At 40.1% G+C, this 26,610-nt stretch overlaps 1 protein-coding gene across 5 annotated transcripts in view; it reads left to right on the top strand.

The window, feature by feature from the left end:
- The window catches only part of cdkl5 (cyclin-dependent kinase-like 5), a 39,488-nt gene extending 16,577 nt beyond the window's left edge, over positions 1–22,911 (top strand). For 2 of the 5 annotated variants that reach the window (XM_031306228.2, XM_031306229.2), the window contains exons 5-21: positions 25–161; positions 596–716; positions 868–927; positions 1,839–1,929; positions 3,599–3,701; positions 4,347–4,433; positions 4,975–5,055; positions 5,194–5,369; positions 6,067–6,923; positions 7,763–8,103; positions 9,689–9,790; positions 10,119–10,224; positions 13,047–13,182; positions 15,004–15,109; positions 19,001–19,162; positions 20,368–20,616; positions 21,461–22,911. In XM_031306228.2, the coding sequence (XP_031162088.1) occupies positions 25–161; positions 596–716; positions 868–927; positions 1,839–1,929; positions 3,599–3,701; positions 4,347–4,433; positions 4,975–5,055; positions 5,194–5,369; positions 6,067–6,923; positions 7,763–8,103; positions 9,689–9,790; positions 10,119–10,224; positions 13,047–13,182; positions 15,004–15,109; positions 19,001–19,162; positions 20,368–20,616; positions 21,461–21,865 (3,320 nt within the window). In that variant the 3' untranslated portion in view covers positions 21,866–22,911. The remainder of the gene's footprint in view (positions 1–24; positions 162–595; positions 717–867; positions 928–1,838; positions 1,930–3,598; positions 3,702–4,346; positions 4,434–4,974; positions 5,056–5,193; positions 5,370–6,066; positions 6,924–7,762; positions 8,104–9,688; positions 9,791–10,118; positions 10,225–13,046; positions 13,183–15,003; positions 15,110–19,000; positions 19,163–20,367; positions 20,617–21,460) is intronic. The other 3 variants (XM_031306230.2, XM_031306231.2, XM_031306232.2) reach the window with 3 other exon arrangements.
- Positions 22,912–26,610: the final 3,699 nt, after the last annotated feature.

Genomic DNA, 26,610 nt, shown 5'->3' with positions numbered 1-26,610 from the left:
TGTGTTTCTTTAATTTCCGTGCAGAAAATGAGGAGGTCAAGGAGACGACGCTTCGGGAGCTGAAGATGCTTCGGACACTGAAGCAGGACAACATCGTTGAGCTGAAAGAGGCTTTTCGCAGGAGAGGGAAACTCTACCTTGTCTTTGAATATGTCGAGAGGGTCAGCTTCACACTATCATTATTATTTCATGTCATGCACACGTTCATTCTTACACCTTACATATTCCCACCCTGCTGCTGTATCTAGTCTCCAAGTTTCAGGATGTTGAGACTGCTCAGTTAATCATTAAAAAGCATCACCATGGCAACATATGAACTATGCTGTTGGTGAATAATGGTATTCCCCACTGTGTTGCCAGGGTAGCCAGCCAAGTGTTTATTACGTGACAGGTTTTATTTTCATACTGTACTCCAGTCACTTTAGCATGGTGTCCCCTCTCGCTGCCCTGGTGAGGGTTTAAAAAGAAAAACCAGGAAGAGGATACCCCACCATAAAAATGATCTAGGACAAAGATCATCAACATTCATATTGTTAAGCACTTTTTTACTCAAAACCTGCAGCCACTCATCCTAGCTCTTCCTTGTGGTTTGCAGAACATGCTGGAGCTATTAGAGGAACTGCCCAACGGTGCACCGCCTGATAAAGTCCGCAGCTACATCTACCAGCTCATCAAAGCCATCAACTGGTGTCACACGAATGAGATTGTACACAGAGGTGTGGAGTTTATCTTTATTTATTTATGTCTCTACATCAATGTCACTTAGCCTCAGACTCTCAAAATCACATACAAAACCAGGGTTGTTGTCGTGTTTTTACGTTATGTTTCACAACAGTGGATTGGCTTTTGTCTGCCTCTCCCTTCCAGATATCAAGCCGGAGAACCTCCTCATCAGCTCGGAGGATGTTCTCAAACTCTGTGACTTTGGTGAGTGTTTGGGCTTCTCCTTCTGTTTCTTTACAGCAGCCATATTGTCACGTTGAGTTGTTGAGATTTACATGTGCAATGCAGTAAAACCGTACAGTCTCTTGCATGTTTGCCTTGTCAAATAAACGTAATTGCTCGTAAAATCTACGTATTTGTTTAAGAGACTGAATCAGTTTTAACTGGTGATTTATTAGACATTCTGCTGTATGTGGAGATTCATCCAAATGCTGTCAAATTTATGTGATTTTTTGCAGTTAATCTGTGATTTCAGTTTTGCCAGTTTGGTTTCTGTGAAAAATCCCACCATTGATGTGTCACCTTGTAAATTGTAAGGATCAATTCTGCCACTGGGAACCAGCCAACCAGCTCTATAAAATGTACTCTGGGGGTTGTTATCACAATTTATCTACTAAAGTTATATTTCAAGAAAGTCAGGTTAATGTTAGGCACCTGTTTCCCCTGTAAATTACGAATACATTGTATTGATACAGCATAGTACTGTCATTTTATAGTTTACCAGGTATATTCTACATTTGTGTATTTGCAAAGTCACACAGTCACTTAGCTCTGCATAATTGGCTGAAGCAATCCTACAGAGTCAGCTGGGGTGAGATTTGTTTGTTATTCACTGTTGGAGCTGGCATTCTGTTTATTGTGATTTTTCAAGCTTAAAATGGACTCTCGGTACACCAGTTCTAAAGCTCCGTCTCAGCCCGCCTGCAGTGACATAACTAATTAGAGTCTGGTCATATGGGATGATGGCCATGTCGTTACTGTAGCTGTCCAAACAATTTGAGTGTTGATTGCACTTTGTTCTTACTAATGAGCCCTTTATCATATCGTACAGTACTGGGTGTCTAAAATACTGTATCACTATCTATGGGATTTATTAATTTTCATGTCTGGCTCAGGTTTTGCTCGTAACCTGTCTGAAGGGACAGATGCCAATTACACTGAGTATGTGGCTACAAGGTGGTACCGCTCGCCTGAGCTGCTGCTGGGGTGAGTCTGTGTGTGTGTGTGTGTGTGTGTGTGTGTCTTTGTGTGTGTGTGTGTGTGTGTGTGTGTGTGTGTGTGTGTGTGTGTGTGTGTGTGTGTGTGTGTGTGTGTGTGTGTGTGTGTGTGTGTGTCTTAAGTGTGTGTAGGAGATTGTGAGAAAGAGAAAGGGGCACATTCTGTTAGGGTTAGGGTTACAAATCAAGTCACAAATTATTCTCTGCATTTATGTTTTTATCTTTTCATAGCACCAGTTTTTATATAAGATTGTATCAGACAGGAACACAGTGATTTATCACTTTCACTCCCGACACCGTTTCCAATACCTAAATTCAGGATATCAGTAGAGTACTGATCCAATACCAGTGCTTTCATTTTCCCAAATTCAAAATCTGTCAAACTCACTGCGAAGAAGTCATTGGAATAATTATTATGTAAGGTAACATAGATATGGCACTAAAAACTTTAATTGAGTCAATGGCCTACCATGACTGAATGAAAGTAAGCGATAGAGAAAACACTGAGTATAAAATAATACCAAATAAACTGTCAATAAAGCAACCCACCAGTGTGCCAGTCATTACAAACTGAGACCAAAGATCCCAGATGTGTCAGGATGAATTTTCCGGCATATGTTTCAGAATTTTTTATTTTTTTTAAGTTCAATAAATGCACAATGTTTCCAAAGTTTGAGTAATTGTGTTACATAATTGTGATTATGACTTTTGCCATAATCGAGCAGCCCTAATAGAGGAACACTTAAAATGTCAGTTAATCTAAAAAATTCAAAGTCACCAAATTTGGAAAAAGTCACGATTAATTAAATATCAAAATAGCTTCCAATTAATTTATAAGAGTTTCAGCCTCAATAAAATTACACAACATAAAATATATATTTTATTAAATTGATCTCTTAAAATGGATCTACTGTATTTGGAGGGTTGTTGATAAGAAAAGGATCACAAAGTCTATTGGACCCCAAACAACATGTAAGTTAAGTCAATGTAATATTGTATTTCTATTATTATTATTATTATTATTATTATTATTTAAATTTTTTTATTTAAAAGCTTCTTTTTTTTGTGCATCTTTGTGCACAAGGTTCAGTCCCATAAACCATTTTGTATAATAATTTCCATGTTCACCTTTTTCATCGGATAACAGGGGAAACACTTGTTACTCTTTTCACCAAAAAGAGTGCTTCCACAATATGGACACATTTTATTACATATTAGCACACACCGAACCCTGAGACCAAATTTCTGTTTCGCAGTTGTTTTTGATTCTCATGTTGTTCTTGATGCTTTTTCCTGCATAGAATGTCCATTCTAGCTTGGAGACAGCTGAACGTCATGTAGCCTCACTGCTGTAGCCTGATTTAGTAAATGCCCTGGAACATTTATTGAGACGGCGTTTGAATGCCACCCACTCAAATACTCTCTCCCTCCAACACCACAACTCCTCTGCTTCTCTGCTGCCAGATCTCTCGCCATTTCTCACCATACTCCTCAGCTCCGTTCCCTCAGAAATGACCATCTTCTTTATGAGCGTCTCCATCAGAAACACAGCATTTATTCTTTTGTTTCACTCCACCACCACCACCACTCATAACATCATCCTAAGCACCATCATCACCTCATGTCTAAATTATATTTTGTCTCTTTTTACATCTCAGGGCCCCCTATGGAAAGGCCGTGGACATGTGGTCAGTGGGGTGTATCCTTGGGGAGCTGAGTGACGGACAGCCCTTGTTTCCAGGGGAAAGTGAGATAGATCAGGTTGGTGATGAAACGAGTAGTCCATTAGTCAGTAGGCTGAAAATTAATCAACGATTAAATGCAAGTATGTGTAGATTCTAGCTTCTCCACTGTGAGTTTTTGTAGCTTTTCTTTATCTCATATCTTTGGTATGAAGTTTAACTGTTGTTCAAATAAAACGTGTCTGTAACTAATGAAGAGCCAATTTGACATTGAAACATTTTCTTTCTAATGTAATAAAATAGACATTTTAAAGTGAGAGTAAAACAGTGTTGTGAATAATTGTGAGATAAAATCAAAGGTCTTTGGACCCAACACCTGGACAGGAAAGGTGTGTGAGTCTTTTTCACATTGTCTGCATCTGATAAAATAAGCAACTGGAAGACTACTTTTCCAGCTGTTTTTGTCAAAAAGCTCTTAAAAGTGACTGTATGCTACCAAACAACAGACAATGACTAGCTGTTGAACATAATGGAACATTTAGCAGCTAAAGGGACAGTTATTTCTCCTTTAGGATTTGGTGGAGAGCAAAACAGAGTGAAAAGGAGAATAAATATTAGACTTGCATTCAATATATAATCATCATGATAGAGTCTTGTTGGTGAACGAATGAAATCTACTATCACACTATTAACTCTGATGCTGTTTCATTGTATTTACCTCCAGCTCTTCACCATTCAAAAGGTTTTGGGGACACTTCCTGCAGAACAGATGAAACTTTTCTACAACAACCCTCGCTTTCATGGAATCAGGGTAGGAAATGTTTCTCTTTCATCCTTTCTATAGTCTTCTTTGCTTCTTTTTTCTCCTCCTCCTCCTCTCTGTTTTTACATCCTCTCCTTCTCTCTCCATCTCTCTCTCTCTCTCTCTCTCTCTCTCTCTCTCTCTCTCTCTCTCTCTCTCTCTCTCTCTCTCTCTCTCTCTCTCTCTTCCTCTCTCTCTCTCTCGTGGCAGTGTTCCCAGTACCATGACTGAGTGGATTGCTATGACTCATGAGATTCAGTTTAGCAGCAAGAGAAAATGTCCCAGAAGGCCGAAGCAGGACTGTGTGTGTGTGTGTGTGTGTGTGTGTGTGTGTGTGTGTGTGTGTGTGTGTGTGTGTGTGTGTGTGTGTGTGTGTGTGTGTGTGATCCAGTGATAGATTTCTGTGTGATTTGTACTGAGATAAAGTTTTTACTGTCAGGAACATCTCATCACTGTATGTTGGAAATGGTAATAGTAATTTTCAATGCACACTAAGTTCAGTTTTGATACAAATTTGATGTGTGTGTGTGTGTGTGTGTGTGTGTGTCAGTTTCCCTCAGTTACTCATCCTCAGACTTTGGAGAGAAGGTACCAAGGCATCTTGAGTGGTTTGATGTTGGATCTGATGAAGGTAAAAGTACTCAAACTCTAAATCTATATTAAGGAATTTACATGGACATGATGTCTTATCCATCCTTAATCTATCTACTTATATTACTATTAACCTTTGTCAATAGTTAATATTTGTATGCACATCTTTTCCCGTCAGAACCTGTTGCTGCTAAACCCGACTGAGCGTTATCTGACAGAGCAGAGTTTGAACCATCCGGCCTTCCAGCCTCTGAGGCAGGCAGAGAGAGAGAGGCCTTCTCCGGCGTCTCCCAACCCACCGCGCTCCTCCAAGAGGAAAACACACCATCATGGAGAGAACACAGTCCCCACAAGGTCAGACTCCTTTCATTTTACTTTCTGTCATAGCTTCTACATGCAGTCATCTCAGGTCATCATATCACCCAACCCAAGCTGGGACCCTAATTCACCGGCTAGGGCATCCATAGAGAGCGGTAGTTCCGAGAGGAACAACTTAAACGCAAGCAATAGTCACAGTGAGTGAAATCTGCATCTGTGATTTGTTGCATAAATTATTATCTATATGACTATAATATACCGTCCATGCGTGGGGAACTGATTCTCCGTGGGGGGAATAATCTGTTTTTTACAAAGATTTGCTCCCCCTTTAAAGGTATCTTTCATTATTACATTTAAAATATTTAGAAGATATGCCATCAGGATTTTTTGTAAAAAAACAACATGATTTTTAGGTGGCACTTGATTCAAAGCAGTTCACACTTTTTTGTTCTGACTGTTCTCTGTTTTGAAGTGAATAAATCATAGCAATTTGCTATAATGGCTGCAATCATTGCTTCTTGACACAAGCATTGTTTCCTGAGAGAAGATGTTCCATCCAATGATTTATTTTAATTTAAGAGAGTTTTTTAGAGAGTGAACAGTTCAAGCAGTAGTGGGATTGTTGGAAAAAGAACTGAGGGAATAGTTTTTAGTGCAAGTTTGTGCAACATTCCCAAAGATTAGGACTTTAAGATGAAGTCTAATATAATGCAAGTGTCATCTGTCCCTCCAGAAGTCACACTAAGAGCACGAGCCGCCGCTCCAACAGCAAAGAATGTTCCAGCCTCCCTCGCCATGGCGACCTCCATCACCTCGGCAACAAGAGTTTCCTCAATGGTAACAAACCGTCCCCAACCAGTTTAAGTCCTACGCTCCACCCCAAGGCCCAGTACATGTCCCAGACCCTCAATCGTTCTGTCTCATCCAACAAAGACCTGGCTAACAACAACTTGCCACACCTCCTCAGTCCCAAAGAAGCCAAAGGCAAGACAGAGTTTGATTTCAGCTTGGTACCCTCCCCAAAGCTGCAGGACCAGGGACACGGGGCGAAGTACGGCCACAGCAAACCCATCTCCTCTCGCTCTCAGCAGCAGCAGCAGCAGCAGCAGCAGCAGCAGCAGCAGCAGCAGGCCGGCCGCCACACCTTCCTGGAAGGCAAGACCAACACACTGCAGTCTGGAGCAGAGAAGCAACATGGCCGACATACCCACAGTATGGCCGACTCTTCCCACGGTTCCATGTCCTCCTCTTCTAAGAGTTCAGCGTCTTATCTCAGCCTGTCCAAGAGCCACAGCGGGCTGAGTGATGCAAAATCTGTAGGGAACCTCAGCGACGGTCGAATCCATCAAGATGACCCAAACTCTAACACAACAGCAGGGGTGGGACCCGGGGCCCGGTTCTTCCCTGCCAGCTGTTTAGACCTCAACATCCCTTCAGGTCCCCAGGGGCCGCCTGGCAGCCCCTCTACTCGACACAGTGATCGTTCCGGGCATAGCCCCGCCTCTCGTAGCAGCGGCAATGTCCGCATGGAGAGCAGCACACTGGACTCCTCATCCAGACACAAATCCAGACATAAACCTTTAGCACCAGGTAGGTTTGAGAGTCAAATTTGTATTCAACAAACGGTAACACTTTACTTGAAGGTATCGACATAATCCTGACATGACACTGTCATAACTATGACATGACACTGTCATGAACGTGTCATAAACATTATAAACAAGTCATAAACGTTTATGACTTCTGTCATTAAGTGTCATTCGGTTTTTTTCTTGACAAGTTGACATTGTTTGGGTTGTCTTTGTAATAACAACTTGACATTAACCAGGATGACATTAACAGAAGATGTCTTTGTCATGACAACTTGACATTCAATTTCTTTGGAGTGTCCTTATTAAGACAACTTAACATTAAACAGGATGACATTATGTCAAGTTGTCAAACATACTGAGTTTTCTGTAACAAGGCATCTTCAGGAACTAGTTCATAATCTACCTGTAAATTATATTGTCATAAATAATGTCGTCAGCGTTATGACCGGTTCCCAATATGTTATCTGTTAGTGTATATTGTTACAGTAATTATAGTGGCTGTCATGTAACAAAGGACAACTTTGACATGTAGTGCTGACATTATTAGCTGTTTAATAGATGAGTCAATATACAGAAACATATTTGACAACAATATGATTAATTAATCATTTAAGTAATGTGTCTTTTTCTGTTGTATATCTCTGTAAATTAAATACTTTAGATTTTTGACTTTTGATTGAAAAAAAGAAAGTATTTGAAGATGTCACACTGGTAATGGGCATTTTTTACACAGTTTATAGATTGAACAATTGATCAAACAAAATAGCAGATTAATCAATAATGAAAAGAATCATTACCTGAAGCTCTAATGACTTTGATATTTTCGCTATTCTTCAGAGGAGGCCGGTGCTCCGGAACTCTTAGATCCGGGAGGAGCAGGGATGCCCTCCACTCACACTCTGCCTTCCCCACATGAGTCTTATCATTATGGCCTGGGCTACACCTCACCCTTCTCATCTCAACAACGGCCTCAACGCCACTCCATGTACGTGAGGAGGGAGCGCCACCGACCACATGGGATCGAGGGTGGCATGGCGGGCTTGCCTCCACCGGGGCAGGCGATACCGACACGTGCCAGTAGCCTGCAGCTCCTCTCCCCCCAACTGCAGCACCGGACCACCCTCACTGGACACTCAGTGAGCTCTTCGAGAGAGGACTGCACTGATGACATGACGAGGGTTAGTGGCAGACAGTCCTGTGAGTGTTGTGGTTCGTTAAAGGAAACATTCACCCTAATATACTGACACTACAACTGTAAAAAAGGGTCAATTGTATCATATAATGATGATTATTTTTCAATAAAAAGCCAAATGTAGACAATTCATGACTACCAGAGCTACAATTCTAGGCCAAAATAGTGTTGTTCTTAAAAAACAAACATCCCAAACTTCATTTCAGTCAGGATACATATACACCTCCTTATGAATAAGACTTCATTGACAAAAATACTTAAAAAAGCACATGATGTCTTACACTGAAAACTCTTGAGGTCTAATGTCTTCAGTAATATAAAGACATCAAGTGTCTGTTTAAGAATGATTATGATGGAATTTAGACTGAATATACTATAATATACAGAATACTTTTTTTAATAACTATTTTTAAGGCAAATACATAAAGTATTTAGTTTTTTAGATTTAGTATTCAGATTTAGTATTCTCTGTCAGAATGACATATCTGTCATTGTAGAGATGGTTTTAAACCAACATTAAAATGTACAGGGGAAAAAATACATATTTTTAAATAAAGAAAATATGGGTAAATGGTCATGCACCATCATATCTTAAAGAGTGCCCCACTAGAACACTGCGCTCCAAGAATGCAAAGTTACTTGTGTTTCCTAGAGTTTCCAAAAGTAGAAATGGGGGCCAGAGCCTTCAGTTACCAAGCTCCTCTCCTGTGGAACCAGCTTCAAGTTTTGGTTGGAAGGCAGGCACCGTCACCACATTTAAGAGTAAGCTTAAAACTCTCCTCTTAGATAAAGCTTATAAGACCAGCCCTTATAGTTATGCTGCTATAGGTTGACTGCTGGGGGACTTTCTACGACACACTGAGCTTCTCTCTCCTCCTCTCTCTCTCTCCCATTAATGTATGATACTAACTTAGCTTCCTTCCCAGAGTCCTTGTGCTTTCTCGCCTCCCAGATTTCTTTGGATCGTGGTGGCACCGGTATCGTGGCGGCAGCTGCCGTGGTCCTGCTCAAAGCCCACTACTACTACTAGTATTATTATTATTATTAGCCATAATTGCCACTGTACATCATGTCATTCCATTGTACCCACTGCTAATTATTATGAGTCATATTTCTATAATTATTATAGTTAGGCATTATTGTAGTTGCTGTGCATCTCTCTCCCTATCTCTCTCTCTCTCTCTCTCTCTCTTGCTCTGGTAGCTCACCTGGTTGAGCGTGTGCCCCATGTACCAAGGCTCAGTCCTTACCACAGTGCCTAGGGTTCAATTCCAACCTGGGACCCTTTGCTGCATGTTGTCCCCCACTCTCTCCTCCCTTTCCTGTCTACAGCTGTCCTATCAATTAAAGCCCAAAAAATAATCTTAAAAAATGGATAAATACCACATTTCCTGACATGTATGAGTGTCTAAGGGTGAATCTTTTCTTTAACACACGTATTGAAAATGTGTGGGTATTTCAGGACTTAATGCGTGTGTGCAGGGACTGTCACTGTCTCACATTATCATTGCCACTGCTTCATACTGCTTGCCCAGTCTGCTTTGACCTGCGCCTGTCCGTCTTCTCAACAGAGCGAGCAGTCCCCTAATGACATGAGCCACCCTTGTGTCCCCATCAAAGACTCTACGAGGGACAACACTGCTGCTTTTCATACACAGCGCTCAAAAAACGAGGTCCGACCCCCTGACTCCTCACTTCCTCCAACCAGTTCAAGGAACACAGACAGTAGCTCTTCTGACCGCTGGTTTCCATAGCTTTTTCTGTTTCTACAGCTTCACTGCACGTTGTCGCTGGTATAAATGTAACCTCACTGAAAAGCTCTAAGATTGTCCCAATTGTCTTGTGATGTGAGCCAGCAAAACATGTGATATAGCTAACGATAAGAAATTAAGTGAGATTATATGAGATTATCAATCACAAATATGAAGATACTGAGGAACTTTGTATGGTCCTGTGCCCATGTGTGTATTTGTGCGTCTGCATGATGTGTGTGTTTCTTAGGTCGGCATGTATCATGACCCTCATGGCGAGGAGGGAGGTTCCTCCAAGGAGAACCGGATGATCTTCACTGAGTCCATGCCTCGGAGAGTCGGCAGCTTCTACCGAGGTAAGGAACAGTAGGCTAATCACTAAGCGACAAACTGTGTGTAGTGTGGCATCAGAAAAGGAAATTATTTAGGCAAGGCACATTTATTTGTATAGCGATTCAAAATGATTTACATGATTAGACAATAAGACAAGCTGTAAAAGAAATACAAGGCAACATAAAACAACACATAAATATTATTTTAAAAGAATAAAATAAAATATGGTGTATATGTATTGTGTATATATATGTGTGTGTGTGTGTGTGTGTGTGTGTGTGTGTGTGTATGTGTGTGTGTATGCTTGTACATTTATTGTTATTTTTTACCCTGGGGACAGTAAGCAGCCATGTATAAACCATTGAGTGCTTTATAAACCAAGACAGGAAAAAAACAAAGTACCAAAAGGACAGGGTTAAAGCAGAGATCTTCAACAGGGGGTCCGAGACCCCTAGGTGGTCATCAGAGTCAATGCAGGGGGGCCTCTAAATCAATCTTTATTTTTTTTCTGCCGCTAGGGGTCTCTCAACCGAAACAATGGATTGTAAACACACGTTTGATGCAGTGGGAAGTTGCATGGAATTATGGGAGTTTTTATTGCTAAACACTATCGTTGATAGAATGCATCTGTTAACGGAAGAGTTTACCCATTCAAGTTTATTCACGTTACGTTTAGTAACGTTTACTTATTCATGTCATGCTAATAAAATAGCTGCAGTTTCCCCAACATAATTACGTTTCTCTTGATTCAATCTGTATTGGTAGCTAGCTGACCAGTTAGCTAGTGAGCCAGCAAGCTAACATTAGCGGCTAATCATTAGCCAGCAGCTAAAACCACACTATCGCAGTATATTTCACATGCCAATGTCACCTTTTGGATTTTACCGGGGGGACGGGGTTTGTTGTAACGCTAGCTAGCTAGTTAGCTACTCAACGAGGCTGAGAGACGGGTGTGGGTGGGGATTGCAGGGGGAATCTCCGCGACGGCAAGTACGTTCGATGCCTGTTGTGCAGCAGCAGAACATTTCCCAGCTGCCCGATCTCCCACTTCACTTTTCTGTAATCTTAACTATTCGTTTTGGTGCTTAACCCACCTTTTGTCGGGTTAATTTAGCTAGCTAACTGTAAAGACAGGTAAACACGAAGGGGGGAGAAATTTGGCAGGGAGGAAATTTTCGGTACAAACACTGGTAACGCTAATGGAGACGTAGCTAGCTAACATTATGGATCGCCGATGTTGTGACTAGGATGCCTGGGTCTGATATTCTCTGTTTCCCGACGCTTCATTAAACTGCCGTTAGCGTCGTAAGCACTCGGCACCGGCTGGGGCTAACGGTAACTAGCTAGCAATTGCTACATGTCCCGGCTGTGTTGTCAGCTATCATCCTGAATGAAGTCTCTTTGTGCCGGGGGAGTGAGGCAGGCAGACCGGAGTGTGCTAGCTGGCTAAATTAACATTAGATTAATCGTCTATCTATACAGCTAACGTTAACGTTACTGACCTTATTCGTGGGTTAGTGCAGTGCTGCTTTTATCCATTGTCAAAACAATCATACTACTAATAACTTTATGAGCGTGTTGAACGATGCTGTAACCCTATAATGTTATCCAACAAGCATTAGCTAGCGTGAATGTTAGCTACTTGTCAACCAGCACATACATTGTAGTAACATTAAACTGGATTAATATTGATATGTATCAATAAATAAGGTTTCTGCTGTATTACTGTGTTGCAAAGTGGCATGTATTTAATCACAAAATGATGCCTTTTGGCAGAAAAAGCAGTGTTACCAGTATTTTTTTCTGTGACATTGTATGATTTACAATTACTCTCGAATGTAGCATCTGGGTGCCGTGTTTTGACGGAAGTTACAAGTAACTAGATGGTGAAAGGTTATGACGCCACTGACGGGTGACTAAATGAAACGTGACGTGTCTGAAAATAAAATAACAGATTTCTCTGGGTTTGCCATTTGATGGAAACATTTGGGATAGTGTAACTACACAACTCAAAAAAATATATAACATAGGTATGGTCGTTTTTAGACATTTTAATGCAGAAAAGTTACATATTGTATATATATATGTATATATCTAACATATTATTAGCAAATATAAATTCCCACTGATGATAGGCTTACTGGCCTTTAGGTAAGGTGTCACTTAGGCCATCCACAGATACAGTATATCCTAAGGATTCACTGTGTGTGTATGATTTATAAAAGCATGCCACAATTATTAGGCTATTTTAATAGCTTAGTATTCTATGCAAAAAAGGTATGTATAAAGGCTTAAGGCCACCCTCCACGTTATTGTAGGCCCAGTTTAATAACTGCAACTTCATTTTATACAATATACAATATACTCCGTCTCTCTTTCAGTTAAGGGGTCCTTGGCGTAAAAAACGTTGAAGACCCCTGGTTTAAAGCATTTCTGGGCTTTTTTATTTATTTAGTGGTGTATTTTTCTATATGGATAACCTTCGTTTGACACAAAATGTTGGGGTTTATGACAGATCAATTGAAAATATCTGGTTTTAGAATCAAGGAACAAGTGTATCTTTCTACACTTGCCATTTTACATTGTGTTTAACAATTATACAGGGAGAACTCCGTAATTAAAAGAGGCAGAGATATAAACTTGGGCTTTAATAGACAAGACAGACATGGTGGATTTTGGGAAATGTGAGTGCAGCAAAATAAAACATTGTGGAATAACATGATACATCACAGATTAATAACATCCAAGGCAGCTTGTCTTTTTAAAATGTACCAACCAACACTCCTCAGTAAAATCTGCAGAGATACACTTTTAGTAATTGTCTCTCATCCCTGTGTCTCCTCAGTCCCTTCCCCCAGACCAGACAATTCCTCCTCTTTCCATGACGGTGTCGGGCAGGGTCGAGGGCCCGTCATACCTGTTGTACCCGGAGACCCTGTTGTCATGGTCAACCACTCCAAACGCCAGACGGCTTTTGACTGGTGAGAATTTAGTTTTTGAACTGGAATGTCATTTTCCTTGATGGTGACTTCATGTAGCACTACAATACAATACATTTCAGCCTATTATCACCAAATACTGTATCAATAACAATTCATCCCAATTTCTCAAGTAAATTTTTCAAGCGTGTTATTACTAAGTTTTTTTTTCTTCTTTTTCCCGTGTCATTTCATGCCATTTAATCTTTACTTACAAAATTGTGACATGGCATAAAGAGCGACAAAGTCCTCTAGGGAGGAGGATGCTGTTCGTGTCCCGTGTGAAACCAAAAGTCATCGCTGACTTTTTTTTTATCTTGACTACCTAACTTATGTACGTAACTTAATGTAGCCTATGTAACAAACATACTTATTTTAAGCCAAACCATGATCTTTTCCTAAACCTAACCAAATGGTTTTGTTTGATTTCACAACCTTAACCACATTTTTAAAAGTGACGAGATGGAAATGAGAATGGGGCGTTAAATGACACGCAAAAAGCTTAAACTGCGTAGTCATGACACGCAAAATGTCCTTAAAAGTGGTGTGCTATTTATACGCCTTCCCATGAGATCAGGTTGTAGATGTACATTCAAGGTTGTTTAAAGGAAACTAAAGTTTGACGTGTCCACATTTAGAGTTGTAAAACTTTACAGGTTTTCCTAAACTGTTAGGAACTGAGCTTCTATACAACGTGCTTTGACCTTAGAAGTAGACATCTAATGATGAAGAAAGATTAGTGTTTCTAAGGGCGTTTTCACACATACCTCGTTTGGTCCAGACTTTCTGACTTTTCAGTTTGATCCGAACCAAAATTGCAGGTGTGAAAACCTCCCCCAGACCACGGTCCGGATCAAAAGACCAAATTTTGGTCCGATAAAAAGAGGTGGTCTCGGTCCACAGTCCGGTTCGTTTATAGTGTGAAAGCATTTTTTGGATGGTTCGGACTTTTGGACCAAATACAAGAAGCAGCCTCTCCTTGTGTTACAAGACCGGGGAAGCTCCTTTAAGGAATAGCTCGGTGCTTAGTGTGTAGGCTACATGAGAGAGTGAGTGACTGTGAATGCGCTCAGAGCAGACAGCTGTCGGCTATCAGAGCAGAGAATGCATCAGCAGTTTATTTGTTAAGTTGTAGTAAATGTACAGTGTAGGTTTCCGTTTGTCTCTCAATAAATGCTCCAGAAAGAAAGCTCCCGTGTCTTGCTTCTCAACATCACAACAAAACAAAAAATACCGCAGCAGTAGGCTAGGGGAGAGCAGCAGTCAGTTGAAAAAACTCTGACACAGAGAGAGGATACAAGAGGACGGGGAAGCCCGTCTACAAACCAATCAGTTATAAGTATCTGGAGACGTAGCTCACGTATGTGATGACGGCAGGACGTAGTTTTGTCACGTATAGATCTTCAGTGCGCTTGCATAACTGCAGTGTGAAACCAAAACTTACTGGATGACAAAAACATGAACCTTGGTCCGGACCTTGGTTCGGACTTTCAGGTGTGAAAACGCCCTAAAACTACCTCACAAATTTTCACACATAAGGTCTGTCACAACACTAATTAAGATCTATTAGATTGTACAAGGTGAACGTAAACAACAAAAACATGTTGTCATATTTGTAACATTGTCATTTAATCAAAAAAAAAGAATTCCTTTCTTTTGATGAACCATACGAGTGCACGTCTAATATTAAGTGAACAAGGAACAATTACTTTGGTGTTTCTTTACACAATCTATGATTTTAAAACCTCAGTGTGCTGTGATTTTAATTTCTTTGTATTTACAAACATGAGTCATATGAACAATTTTTCCACATTTGCCACGTAGGAACGCTGCAGAAGCAATGGTCATGAATCCTCCAGAGCCTGCCAAAGAGAAGGAAAAACAAGGCTTCTTCAGAGCCATTAAAAAGAAAAAAAAGAAGACACAAATAGTAAGATCATTTAAGTCATTTCATCCAGCACACTCAGACATATATCCTTTGGTTCAATGTGTTGGTTCCCTTGTTTATAGAGTTTATTTTAGTGTATAGTAAATCAGAAGGTTTTTCATTTGAAAATAATTATCTGTAGCATCAGTTTCTTCTGGCCTGACTTACTGTTTGAATGAACAAAGGTTATGTATTACAACCCTAGTTCTATAAGCACAGGCTCCACCCTCTAATGGACTGTATAGGTAATACTCCTGTCCAATCCCGATATTGCCTGACGATTCGCATACTAGAATTTGCATAAACGTAGCCGGTAAATCAGGACGCGTTCTAGTTAGGCACGTCTCATAGAGTCCAGTAGAGGGCAGAGCCTGTGTATTATTAACCACCAAGTGTGTTAAAGGTCCAATGTGTGGGAATTTCTCCCATCTAGCGTTGAGATCATATATCGCAATCAACTCTCTCGCGCCACGCAGTTCAAAGTACGTATTACAGCAACGGTAGCCTTCACGCTTCAAAAAGCCGGTCTCTTGCTCTTTTCAATAGCCTTTTTCTTTTTCTGGGTAAAGAAGAAGACTCCTGTTCCTGAAATTTGGATTTTGAATACATGTGGTCCTCCATGTTTCCTTCTTCAAACTTGCCGGGGCCAGGAAGCTACGATACCCATTAGCAGCATTAGCAGCACCTGTGAGTTTATCATGCAACAGCGAAAACGCGAAAGGCGGAGCAGTATATCCTGTATGTCCCTTACCGGCTAACGTATTTCAAGATGGCGCATGAATATGGAGCGTCTACCCCAGTTCATGCGAATGCAAATGTAAAATTTCAAGCCAAAAGGAATACTTGGAATTGATGGTGGTGGTAAATATTCATGAAAAATGACAAGTTTGGGGCAACACAGATTTTGATAACGAACAACTAAACATGTTACACACTGGACCTTTAAAGGGTAATTCTGGTTTGTTAAAACGTGGGTCTAATTTTCATAGTTTCTGCTATCATTCCTGTTGGTAATAATAACATTGTACTAATCAAGTTAACTACTAAAATCTGGGAACATGGCGACACATGAAGTGCGATGGGCCAAGAAGCATGAGCAGTCAGACGATCAGACAGATTGTAAACTAGTTCAAAACCTTGTATACTGTATGGCTGGACCATGTATGGTCTATGTGCTTAATTGTGGCCATATTGTTACAGGGCTAGATAGTGGTGGTGTCTATAATGTGAATATAGATATTATTGTAAATGTTCATTTGTAGTGGTCCCAAGTAATATTTGTTTGTCGTGTACTGAAGTAGCATATAATATGACATGGTAAAGATACATTCAAGACAAATAAATTGAGGACTATTTTTCAATGCAATCATGCTGTTGTCAACAAGTTATTGTTCTGGATAACTCATCTAAAGTGTTATTGTGTAATTAATGTTACTTTGTTAAACAGACCACACCGAGGTTTTACCCCATGACAATTATAAACCACAGCCTCAAATATTGGTATTGAACAGCTGCAGCATTTATTCATGGACAAACTAAAACCTACACTACATTTACTACCACCTCAGAGATTTACTGTTATTTCTTCTCTGCTCTCTTCGGTCCACCGATGTTAATATCTCCGCCGGAAACTAATAGTAAAGTTCCACTGGCATCGTTTCCTTGCACAACTTTTAGATGGTTCTATTTTCCTTTCTTCATGTGTAAGTATCTTTAACTGCTCACCTGATGTGAAGCATCGCCCGCTTCCTTTTGGCGTCCATGTTTAGCAATTGTGCTGTTCATACAGCACACGCTGTGCCACAGAGCTCCGCGAGCCATCAGCGAATCCTGCAAGAAAACACACTGATAATCTATTATAAACCATATAGAAGACATTATATATGATATAAATGATCAGATTCTGATAAATGATCAAATAGGCATCCCCTGCTAGCCAACACTTTTGATTTTCCTTTCCATCGCCTGCTGTTTTCCTGAAATTTCTATTCCCCCGTTTTTTACATAATGATTATGATAATGATAATGATAAAATATCAAAACTTGCCGATCCACTATATTTATTTAGATATAACCAAGTGTCACTAAGGTATTTCAATTCAATTTTATTTATAGTATGAAATCATAACAAGAGTTATCTCAAGACACTTTACAGATAGAGTAGGTCTAGACCACAGTATAATTTACAAAGACCCAACAATTCCAGTAATTCCCCCAAGAGCAAGCATTAAGTGCGACAGTGGCGAGGAAAAACTCCCTTTTAGGCAGAAACCTTGGTGGGCGGTGTCTGACGGTGCCGGTTGGGGGTGTGATGAACAGTGGCAATAATAGTCACAATTAAGATAATGGAACTATGACTAGAAATAGTAGTTGTAGTAGTTCATGGCATAGCAGGGCACTGTAGGGCGTTACAGGGTGTAGCAGGGCACAGCAGGGCATAGCAGGACGTAGCAGGGCACTGCAGGGCATAGCAGAACGTAGCAGGGCGTAGCTGGACGTAGCAGGGCGTAGTAGGGCACTGCAGGGCATAGCAGGACGTGGCAGGGAGTAGCAGGGTACTGCAGGACGTAGCATGGCGTTGCAGGGCACTGTAGAGCGTAGCAGGGTGTAGCAGGGCATAGCAGGGTGCGGACCAGGGCCACGGCAACAGCTGCAACCATGATTTAGGTGCCACCCTAATTCAAGGAAAACTTCTGGGCGAAAAAAAAACATAAGGACTCCGGGGAAAAAGCTCCCCAGAGCTAGGTTAATAACAAGCATTTCTGGGACATGGATGCATACAGATGGAAAGAGAGAGGAGAGAGGGGCTCAGTGTGTATGTATGTATGTATGTGATTTTTTTTTTTTTTTTTTTTTCTAAATTAAATAGGCCTACTTGTTCCACACATTCATTTGTGTCTGAAGAAAAAGTGACAGTGAGGAGCAGGCAGGCAGGCAGGCAGATACAAACATACACACACACACACACACACACACACACATACACACACACACACACACACACACACACACACACATTGTGGTGTGCTGTTCATCTGCATGTAACTTACTCTGCCCATGCTGTTAAGCCTGTGCTTTGAAACTGTTAACACAAGCAACAACAACCTTGTATTAAGGAAGCTAATCAGCTGATTGATGAGCGATAGCAGAGGTAAAAGCCCGTGCCAATACATTTTGAAAGGGCAATGGCCAATGGTCAACACTCATGTCATCACATTCACTCAGACCAATGGTGGAACATCACTCAGTGACAGAGTGACAGAGTTTTGAGGTCCTAAGGCTGGTCGCTGCAGTCCAGCCTATAAAGCCCCAGTTTATTCAAACTTGTTCGGAAGAGACAACGAACATGATCTGTAAAATTATTCCCAAAACTGTAGAAAAATGTCACAGTTTACAGACTAGCTTCCTACCTCAACATTGACCTGCTATACTAAACTAAGTTGTGCACCTTCACAAGACAAGTTTTCATCTAAATGTAGCAAAGAGTTTAACAAAACTTTCTCATAAAATGGCCATACAAAGTAGTTTAGATAGATAACCTGGCAACAAATGTTGGCTTGTTTACAACCTGTCTGATCATCTCGTGATGCCGCTATGTTAATTACTTTGGATAGCACAATGTTATTATAACAGATGGAAATTATTTCCAAAATTACAAAAATAAGACACAAGTAGTAATAAATCAGAACTCAGGTCCAGGTCAGAATTTCCACTCTTTCTGTTTTCTCTTTTATCTTAACAATCAAATTGTTGCTATTGTTGATTCTTCTTTCTGTATCTATTGTTAAGTTGTATTTATTTAGATGGTTGAAGATCAGGTGCTGCAGTTGTTTTTCTGTTTGCTGTCAGAGATTTTGTGTTGAGAGTTGTGGCTGTGCGTCTTCTGCTCCACAGACGGACATGGAGGACGGGAGGAACCCCAGCATCAAGAAAAGTCTTTTCCCCCTCTTTAGCTCTAAGAATAGCTTAAAGCACAACTCAGCTGTCAAAGTCCTACCTGTAGTCGCCTCGCCTATGGTACAACACCAGCCTCCCGCGCCCTACCCTGCCTCACCAGTAATCTAACCCCAACACTACGGCTGCATGTTAACTCGCATTGCACTCACCAGAATGATCTGATTTGAAATCTTCTCAAGCACTTCATGATTGATGATTGATTGACTGAGAAATATTCCAAATTGAAAGGATTTCAAATGCATTTTGAGTCTAATACTACACGGTGTCTGTGCATCCATTATGTCCTTGCTATAATGTGTGTCAAATGCTGTCACCTTGTATTCACATTGCATTGGGGGACATGTGTGCTGTTTGTTTTGAGGCCAACATTTCTGCACGTCGAGACTCATTCTTTTCAAATATAACATCAGTGTATTATGTGAGGGTCATGAACATATTCAACACATGTATAAGCACATTTTCCTACGTATCCAAACTCATGCTGCAGACGTTGTACTGTTACTACGTTGACTCTGTACTGTGCTGAAGAAAGAAATAGTTTGACATTTTGGGAAATGTGCTTCATCGCTTACTTGCCGAGGGTTAGATGAGAAGGTCGATGACACTCTCATGTCTGTTCATTAAATGTGAAGCTACAGACAGTTAGCTTAGCTTAGTTTAGCTTAGCTTAGCACAAAGTCGGGAAACAGGAAAAAAGCTAGCCTGATTCTGTCCATAGGTAACAAAATCTGGACCAGCACCTCTAAAGCACTTCTTCTCATCTAACTACTTGATAATTGAATAATCGTTTAAGTCAATTATTAAGTAAAAAAAGGCAAATATTATATATAATATAATAATATAAGAGAATGTGCTGTTTTGTGTTGTTGTTTAATATTGTAAATGTAATCTCTTTTTATTTTTTTAACTGTTGATCAGACAAAACAAGACATTTGAAGACTTCAACTTGACTTCTGGGATATTGTGATGGCCATGAATGATTTAACGATTAATCTATTAATAAAAATAATTATCAACAGATTAATTGATAATGAAAATAATCCTTAGATGCAGCCGTACTGTATCTTATAGTTTGTGCAAACACACTCAGACACAAACCTTTTGTATGAAGTCATCACTAATCACCATCACCACCTCCTTGTGCTTTGTCTGGTGCTGCCAGAGGGGTGCATGAACCTACCGGGATTTGAGATGTGATTTGAGTGAGAAGTGTTGTGTTATGAATATGAGTGTGTGTTTACATGAAGTAAATACTTTGAATAACTACTAATAATGTCGCTGTATCTTTGTTTCGGAAACGTCAGGTTCCTGGTAACGGACAAGAACACCTGTCCCTGCAGAGGAGCTCCAAGTCATCCTCTCACCATGGAAGCCGGAGGAAAAACCGTGAGCGATCCCGAGACCGGGAGCGGGAACAGAGCCGGGACCGAGACAGAGAGAGAGAGAGAGAACGGGAGAGAGAGAGAGAAAGGGAGAGAGAGAGGGAAAGAGGGAGGGAGAGAGAGAGAGTGAATGACTGGCCTCCAGACAAACCAGTGGACTCACACTCTCAGGTATGTAGCCTACATACTGGAGACTTTAGTTTGTATTTGTTTTACGATCATCACAAAAATTATTTTTCAATTACTTTATTTTAATGCCATGTTGATTTCTAACCCAAACAGCCCCTTAGTATCATTCAAGAAAACGTAAATTTATTATGACGTACATTTTGTGTCATGTTATTTAAGTCTCATAAAAGCTATTTGTGGGTGAGGTCATAAAAAGTAGTTCTGCATCTAACACTTCAAGCGCAAATATAATATCCTATGACATGTTAAAAAAAAAACCTTGCACACGGAGGTTTTATATTCAGAAATGCAGGGGTTGTCACCAGGAAGTGTGGCAAAGAAGGTATTTTTCAATGAAAACCATAACACGATATGCATACTATAAAGTTCCACACTAGCCTCTGTGAATGTCATCCATTTTCCAGGTAACTTGTCACAAATATAGTATTTGCACACAGGTAATTGTGTGCACAACTTATATTAATTGCATGGTAATGCATGGATTTAATCAGATTGATTCAATAGAGTAAAATGAAATGAAATCAAATAAATAATAATAAAGGAGGGTGGGATGTTAAGGCCTATCCAAATCCATTACAGCTCCTTATAGCCCCCAACTGGAATTGACCTTGTAGAAACACCTTCACGCCATGCTCATGATGTATACAATTCCTGCAATAATTATTTCTAAATTTATGTCGGATTATGTAGGAATGAACACAAGGAAAGTATTGAGAGACAAACAAATGGGTTTGGTCTTTTCATGACATTTGTGGACAATAAGAACAATATAAAAGCCTTCTACTTTAAGATCCATCATCAACTGTATCTCTTTCTCTCCTAACAGAGTCAACCACTCAAGTCACTCCGCAGGCTCCTTCACCTTTCCCCTTCTTCCTCAAATCAAGGACAGCCTCCTCCTCCTCCTCCAGACCTGCGCTTCCAAGCCCCACTCCCCAACCCCCCCCAGCCCTCCTCCAAAGCAGGCTACTCCGAGGGTCGAGGGCACGGCGAAAGCAGGGGGCACCCCGGGGTGAGCAGCTCCGCCCAGGCTAAGAGCCGCAAAGCCAGCTACCCCCTCCCCGGACAAATCGAGTCCAGCTGGCACGTGTCCGCTTTACAGCGGGCAGAGGGCGCTCAGTTCACCCCCGAACAGCTGGGCATCAAACCGGGGCAGAACGGACCCACCTTTACCCGAGCCTCCCGCACCAGGATGCCAAACCTCAACGACCTGAAGGAGACCGCGCTGTAAACCCCCATACCCTCACACCACACCACCTCCAATATGACTCCATCCTGGAAGCATCTGCCAGATGCAGACATCATGGTACTGTAGTAGAAGTTTACATGAAAGCCTATTTCACTGGATCAAGTCCTCATTCAGAAAGGTAGTTATTTGTTGATGATCATGTCTCTGAAATTTATAAAGACTAGACGTTGAAAGGATTAACACAAACACCAGTAATAGTGTTGTTTAGGGAATCAACGACAGGAAAAGTGCCCACTCCCTCTCGCGATGCCGGTACTGTATCAGTTGTATGTTAGTCTCTCTCTACTTAACAAGGTTGGAACATTAGAATAAGCTGATCTTTCCTGTCAAGGAGACACTGCCCACGAGGCCTCTTTGCTGCCATCTTCTGCTGACAGGACACTACAGCAAAGCAACACATGAGACAGCCGCCGTCACACCGGTGGCCAATAAACTCAAATGTTTTTCAAGCTCGGATATTTCATAAGAACAAAAAAAAAATAAGATTTATATCAACATTATTTATTAAATATTTATTTGTTTTAAATTCAAGGATATAAGCTATAAATGACACAGTATGTAGGCTATATGGGAATATTATAAGGTAATATAGAATTAAATGTGTAATTGCAAGAGCTTTGCAAGAAATGCATAGATCTTTATGTGTTGATAATACAATATGTCAAAAGGAATATTTAATAATGGTGAATGTCCTTTTTTGTTCAATTTGATATGTTATTAACAGATTTTCACGTTATGTTATTTTTACCTTTTTTTCTGTTTGTTTTTCTTCATCAAAATGTAAAGAAATATTGATGAATACTTGTTGGCCAAAGTGGACAAAAGAAATCTTGGAAATTATCTACAAATCTGCACATCACGATATCAGTTTTGAAGTTTTGTGACAAGTTGGGCTATTTGTCAACAGGGTGTGGTAGCAGAACAGCCAGAGTGAGACTGTTAGGCTCTGTGTTTTACATACAGTAATTGTCAGTTCACTTTATGTCCCACTCTTAGTGTCCCCATTTTTAAAATAAGCCCCACTTTCAGTCTCTCAGTTCATTTATCAGCCACAACAGCTTTCCAGCTCCGTGCTGCCATGTTGGTTTTGTCTACAGCCTTAACAGCAAGTAACGTACATCAAGACCGTGGCGGCCATTGGTTGCGGCGAACTCAATTACAACATCTAAGTGTGCAAGATAGTAGAAGTGCATTCTGCAAAAAGGCATACCTCACCTACAACCTTTAAGATCTGAAAGGCTAAGTCTGGTGGAACTTAATATTTTCTTAATGTCGACAAATCCCATGAAAAGACCAAAACCAACAATGAATTAACAAGTGTTGTCTGTGTATCCAAAACCGAATCTAGCCTATTGCTCTGTGCCATAGTTGTTGTCCAAAAACTATTAATTAGTGAGCCACTCTGTTGTACTGGGTGACATGTTCCTTCATTACTATGAACATGGGCTCTGTAGTTTATTTAGAATCAATCACACATACACCATCCTGCTGCTGTAAATGCTCACTATACGGAACCAAGTGTGTATTAATCAGTCTTGGGAAGGCAGAAAGTATTGAGAGACAGACTTGGAGTGCCAACGCAGGGAGCTCCGGCAAAACAACGCATGATTGCAGGGAAAAAAGGTTAAACAACTTTGCACCTTGATGGTAGATTACTTGTATTAGATTACATGTAGCCTGTAATGCGAAAGCTGTATTTCTTCTGTTTGTCTAACAACTGTTAGACGATAGATAAAATAATTGCCACAGTGATACATTCCAGTGTTGTAAAATCCTGTCTCAGAGTATTATAAACTGCTGTGCAGTGTTTTGACATCTAATAAGCCTTTAAACGCATTAATCTCTTACTCAAACTGGACCCTCGGGAACCAGAGGGTGGCTGGTTCAAGTCTCCACACGGGCCAAAGTATGGAGCTTGGATTGGTAGCTGGAAAAATGCCAGTTCACCTCCTGGCACTGTCAATGTGCTCTTGAGCAAGGCACTGGCAGCCCACTCACTCTGACATCTCTCCATTTGTGCATGAATAGGTCCTGAGCATGTGTGTATATTGATTTTTAACAGAGTGTAAATTGTAATTTCCCCACTATCAATAGAAAGTATTAAATTAAATTAATTATTTAAAGTCTCACCGCTACCTGAAACAATACGCCTCTTGTTGTTGTTTTAACGCAGGGCTGTTTTGGGTCCGCTAACACATTGTTGGTTGTTTTTTTTTCATGGGATTCGTTGAAAGATATGAAATAACACCATACTTATCCTCTAATGTGTGTTTAGATTATTCTGTGTGCATTTTAAGAGCTTGTGTTATCAATGTTTTTGTAAATGCCTTTTGTAAATCTGAATTTTGTTTTCCTGCTGTATTCGCATTACAACTTTTATCATGATCAGGGATGATTTTACTTAAATAGGTTATTCATAAAATTGTTTACTTTGTCTACTGACCTATGTATAATTAAAAACAATATATAGAACAAAACCCTATTAGTGGCCTAGGCAAAAAATCTGCATAGTGTTTCTTCCAGTCTTACCTTTACCCTTCATTCCTTCTCCTTCCTCTGTGGCTTAAAGCTTAAAGTAAAGAAGAAACGCTTTTGTTTCACAGAAGGAGGGAACAAAGGAAAGAAGGACGGGTGCATTTGTGCAAAATCATCTTTGACATCTGTGGACTAAAAAGCGAATTTTGGAGAATTCAAGTATTTTGTTTCTCATCTGTCAAAAGATTTAAAAAAAAAAACAACAACAACAAAAAATAAAAGAAACAAAAGAATGAACCAATTGACTACACAGCTGATTGAAAGCAATAACATCCAGAAAGAGACTCAGACTGATGCAGTGTACTAGCCAAAATAGTGGCTAGTTAAATTAGAGCCAAATATAGCACAGAGAAGGATTTCCATTAGGAGACTGTGATTAAAGCAAGAGAAATGTCCACATATAATATGAAGACATCTCTCTGCAATATCTTTTTTTTATTTTCAATATTTCCTTGAACATGACCCAATGCCAGTAAAACTGACCCATGTTGTGTATTTTTGAAAATCCTGATTGCTAATGATTGTAAATGACTGCTGACGTGGGTTTGTTTATATCATTATTGCGACAAAGTGATGATAAAGCTTGCCTTGCCAGTGCCCTGAAGTCTTATATTAGCTCACTGACTCAACACTTCAAATGGAAATGGAGGCTTCAACCCCAAGCAAGTCACAAACACTGACAACTGAGATGAGAAGAATTTTTGTCCACAAATATGAATGTGTTTCCTAAATCATCAGTTCTTTTTTTTCATTAGGCAGTTTCCCACTTCTTACAGGGTGTAAATAGAAATCATAGAGTGTATCTATACTGACCATTCTACTTTAAAAATGATAGGGTCTCATAATAAAAGCCAACTGTACATTTTTGAACAGCTCATATGTTTGTTTTGTAGCAGAGACGGACACAACACGAGAACGGACATGACACAAGTATTCATTTAATCAAGGAAATAGTTTAGAGATCTAACAATGTCCCCAAAGCACCATGGGAAACTGAATTGAAATGTTACAGAAAAAACAGGAGTAAACCACAATACAAATCCACATCTGAACATTAGTGAATTTCTCATTCCTTGATCTTTATATAGCACTGAAGATTGATACCGGTAAAAATGATGCATGTTTACAAACGAAAAAAAGAGAAAACAGGAAGTGAAATCACAGGCGTATTTAAAGAAAAAGTCTGGCATTATTCCACATATTTCTTATCATCAAAAAATCCCATGAAAATACCAAAATCAACAAAGCGTTAGTCATTTTCTCAACACTTTCTGGCTTCTCTATCCTGTCTGTGGCACTCAGAACTAAGACCATTTCTTCAAACTGAAGATGATTTTTATTTTATTTTTTAAAGGTGGTCACAATTATATACTTTTTAAAAGGCTAAGTGATTTTCGAAATCAGCTGGGCACTGTAGTTTTTAGCAACATTTACTCAAACAGGAGTAAATAGTGCATTTGTTGGGGACTATTTTCTGCTGGGCATTAATACACATTTCTTCACATTGAACCATTGAGTATTTAGAGCAGCAGGATCGTGTGTATATGTTATTGACTTAAAATAAACTACAGTGCCTATGTTCTTTGTAATGAACGAATGTGTCACATATATGCAACTGTGTGGCTCATTGATGTGTTTTTAATATTTTTTGGGAGTAATAAAAATAAAAATATTAAAAATAACATATATGGCTTTGGTCACACAAACAATACTTGTTGGTAGGATCAATTTATTGTTGGTTTTGGTCTTTTTATGGGATTTGTTGACAGTAAGAAACATGTAGAATATCACAAATAAGGAAAGACTGACTAAGAGGTCCCTGTTCTATACTGTTACATATCAGGAGAAGCAGACAGAATTTAACAGGACACAAATATGTTGGAAGAGCTTGTCTCAGACCATTGGATACAACCTCCATAGCAACGCTGCCTCTCTCTCTCTCTCTCTCTCTCTCTCTCTCTCTCTCTCTCTCTCTCTCTCTCTCTCTCTCTCTCTCTCTCTCTCTCTCTCTCTCTCTCTCTCTCTCTCTCTCTCTCTCTCTCTCTCTCTCTCTCTCTCCATGCCTAATTATTGCTTTGAATTTATGCCATTTCATTGCAAATGGAACAATCTATTGAGAACTCACCAAATTAAACCACCCAGTGTGAGAGTGGTTTAACACAGACAATGGAGAGTGCAGTGAATGAAGCTGA

Source organism: Sander lucioperca, chromosome 3 (assembly GCF_008315115.2).
Source record: "Sander lucioperca isolate FBNREF2018 chromosome 3, SLUC_FBN_1.2, whole genome shotgun sequence".
Lineage (NCBI taxonomy): Eukaryota > Metazoa > Chordata > Actinopteri > Perciformes > Percidae > Sander > Sander lucioperca.
Note: the sequence above shows the minus strand (reverse complement) of the source record. Positions and strands in the feature narration are given on the sequence as shown.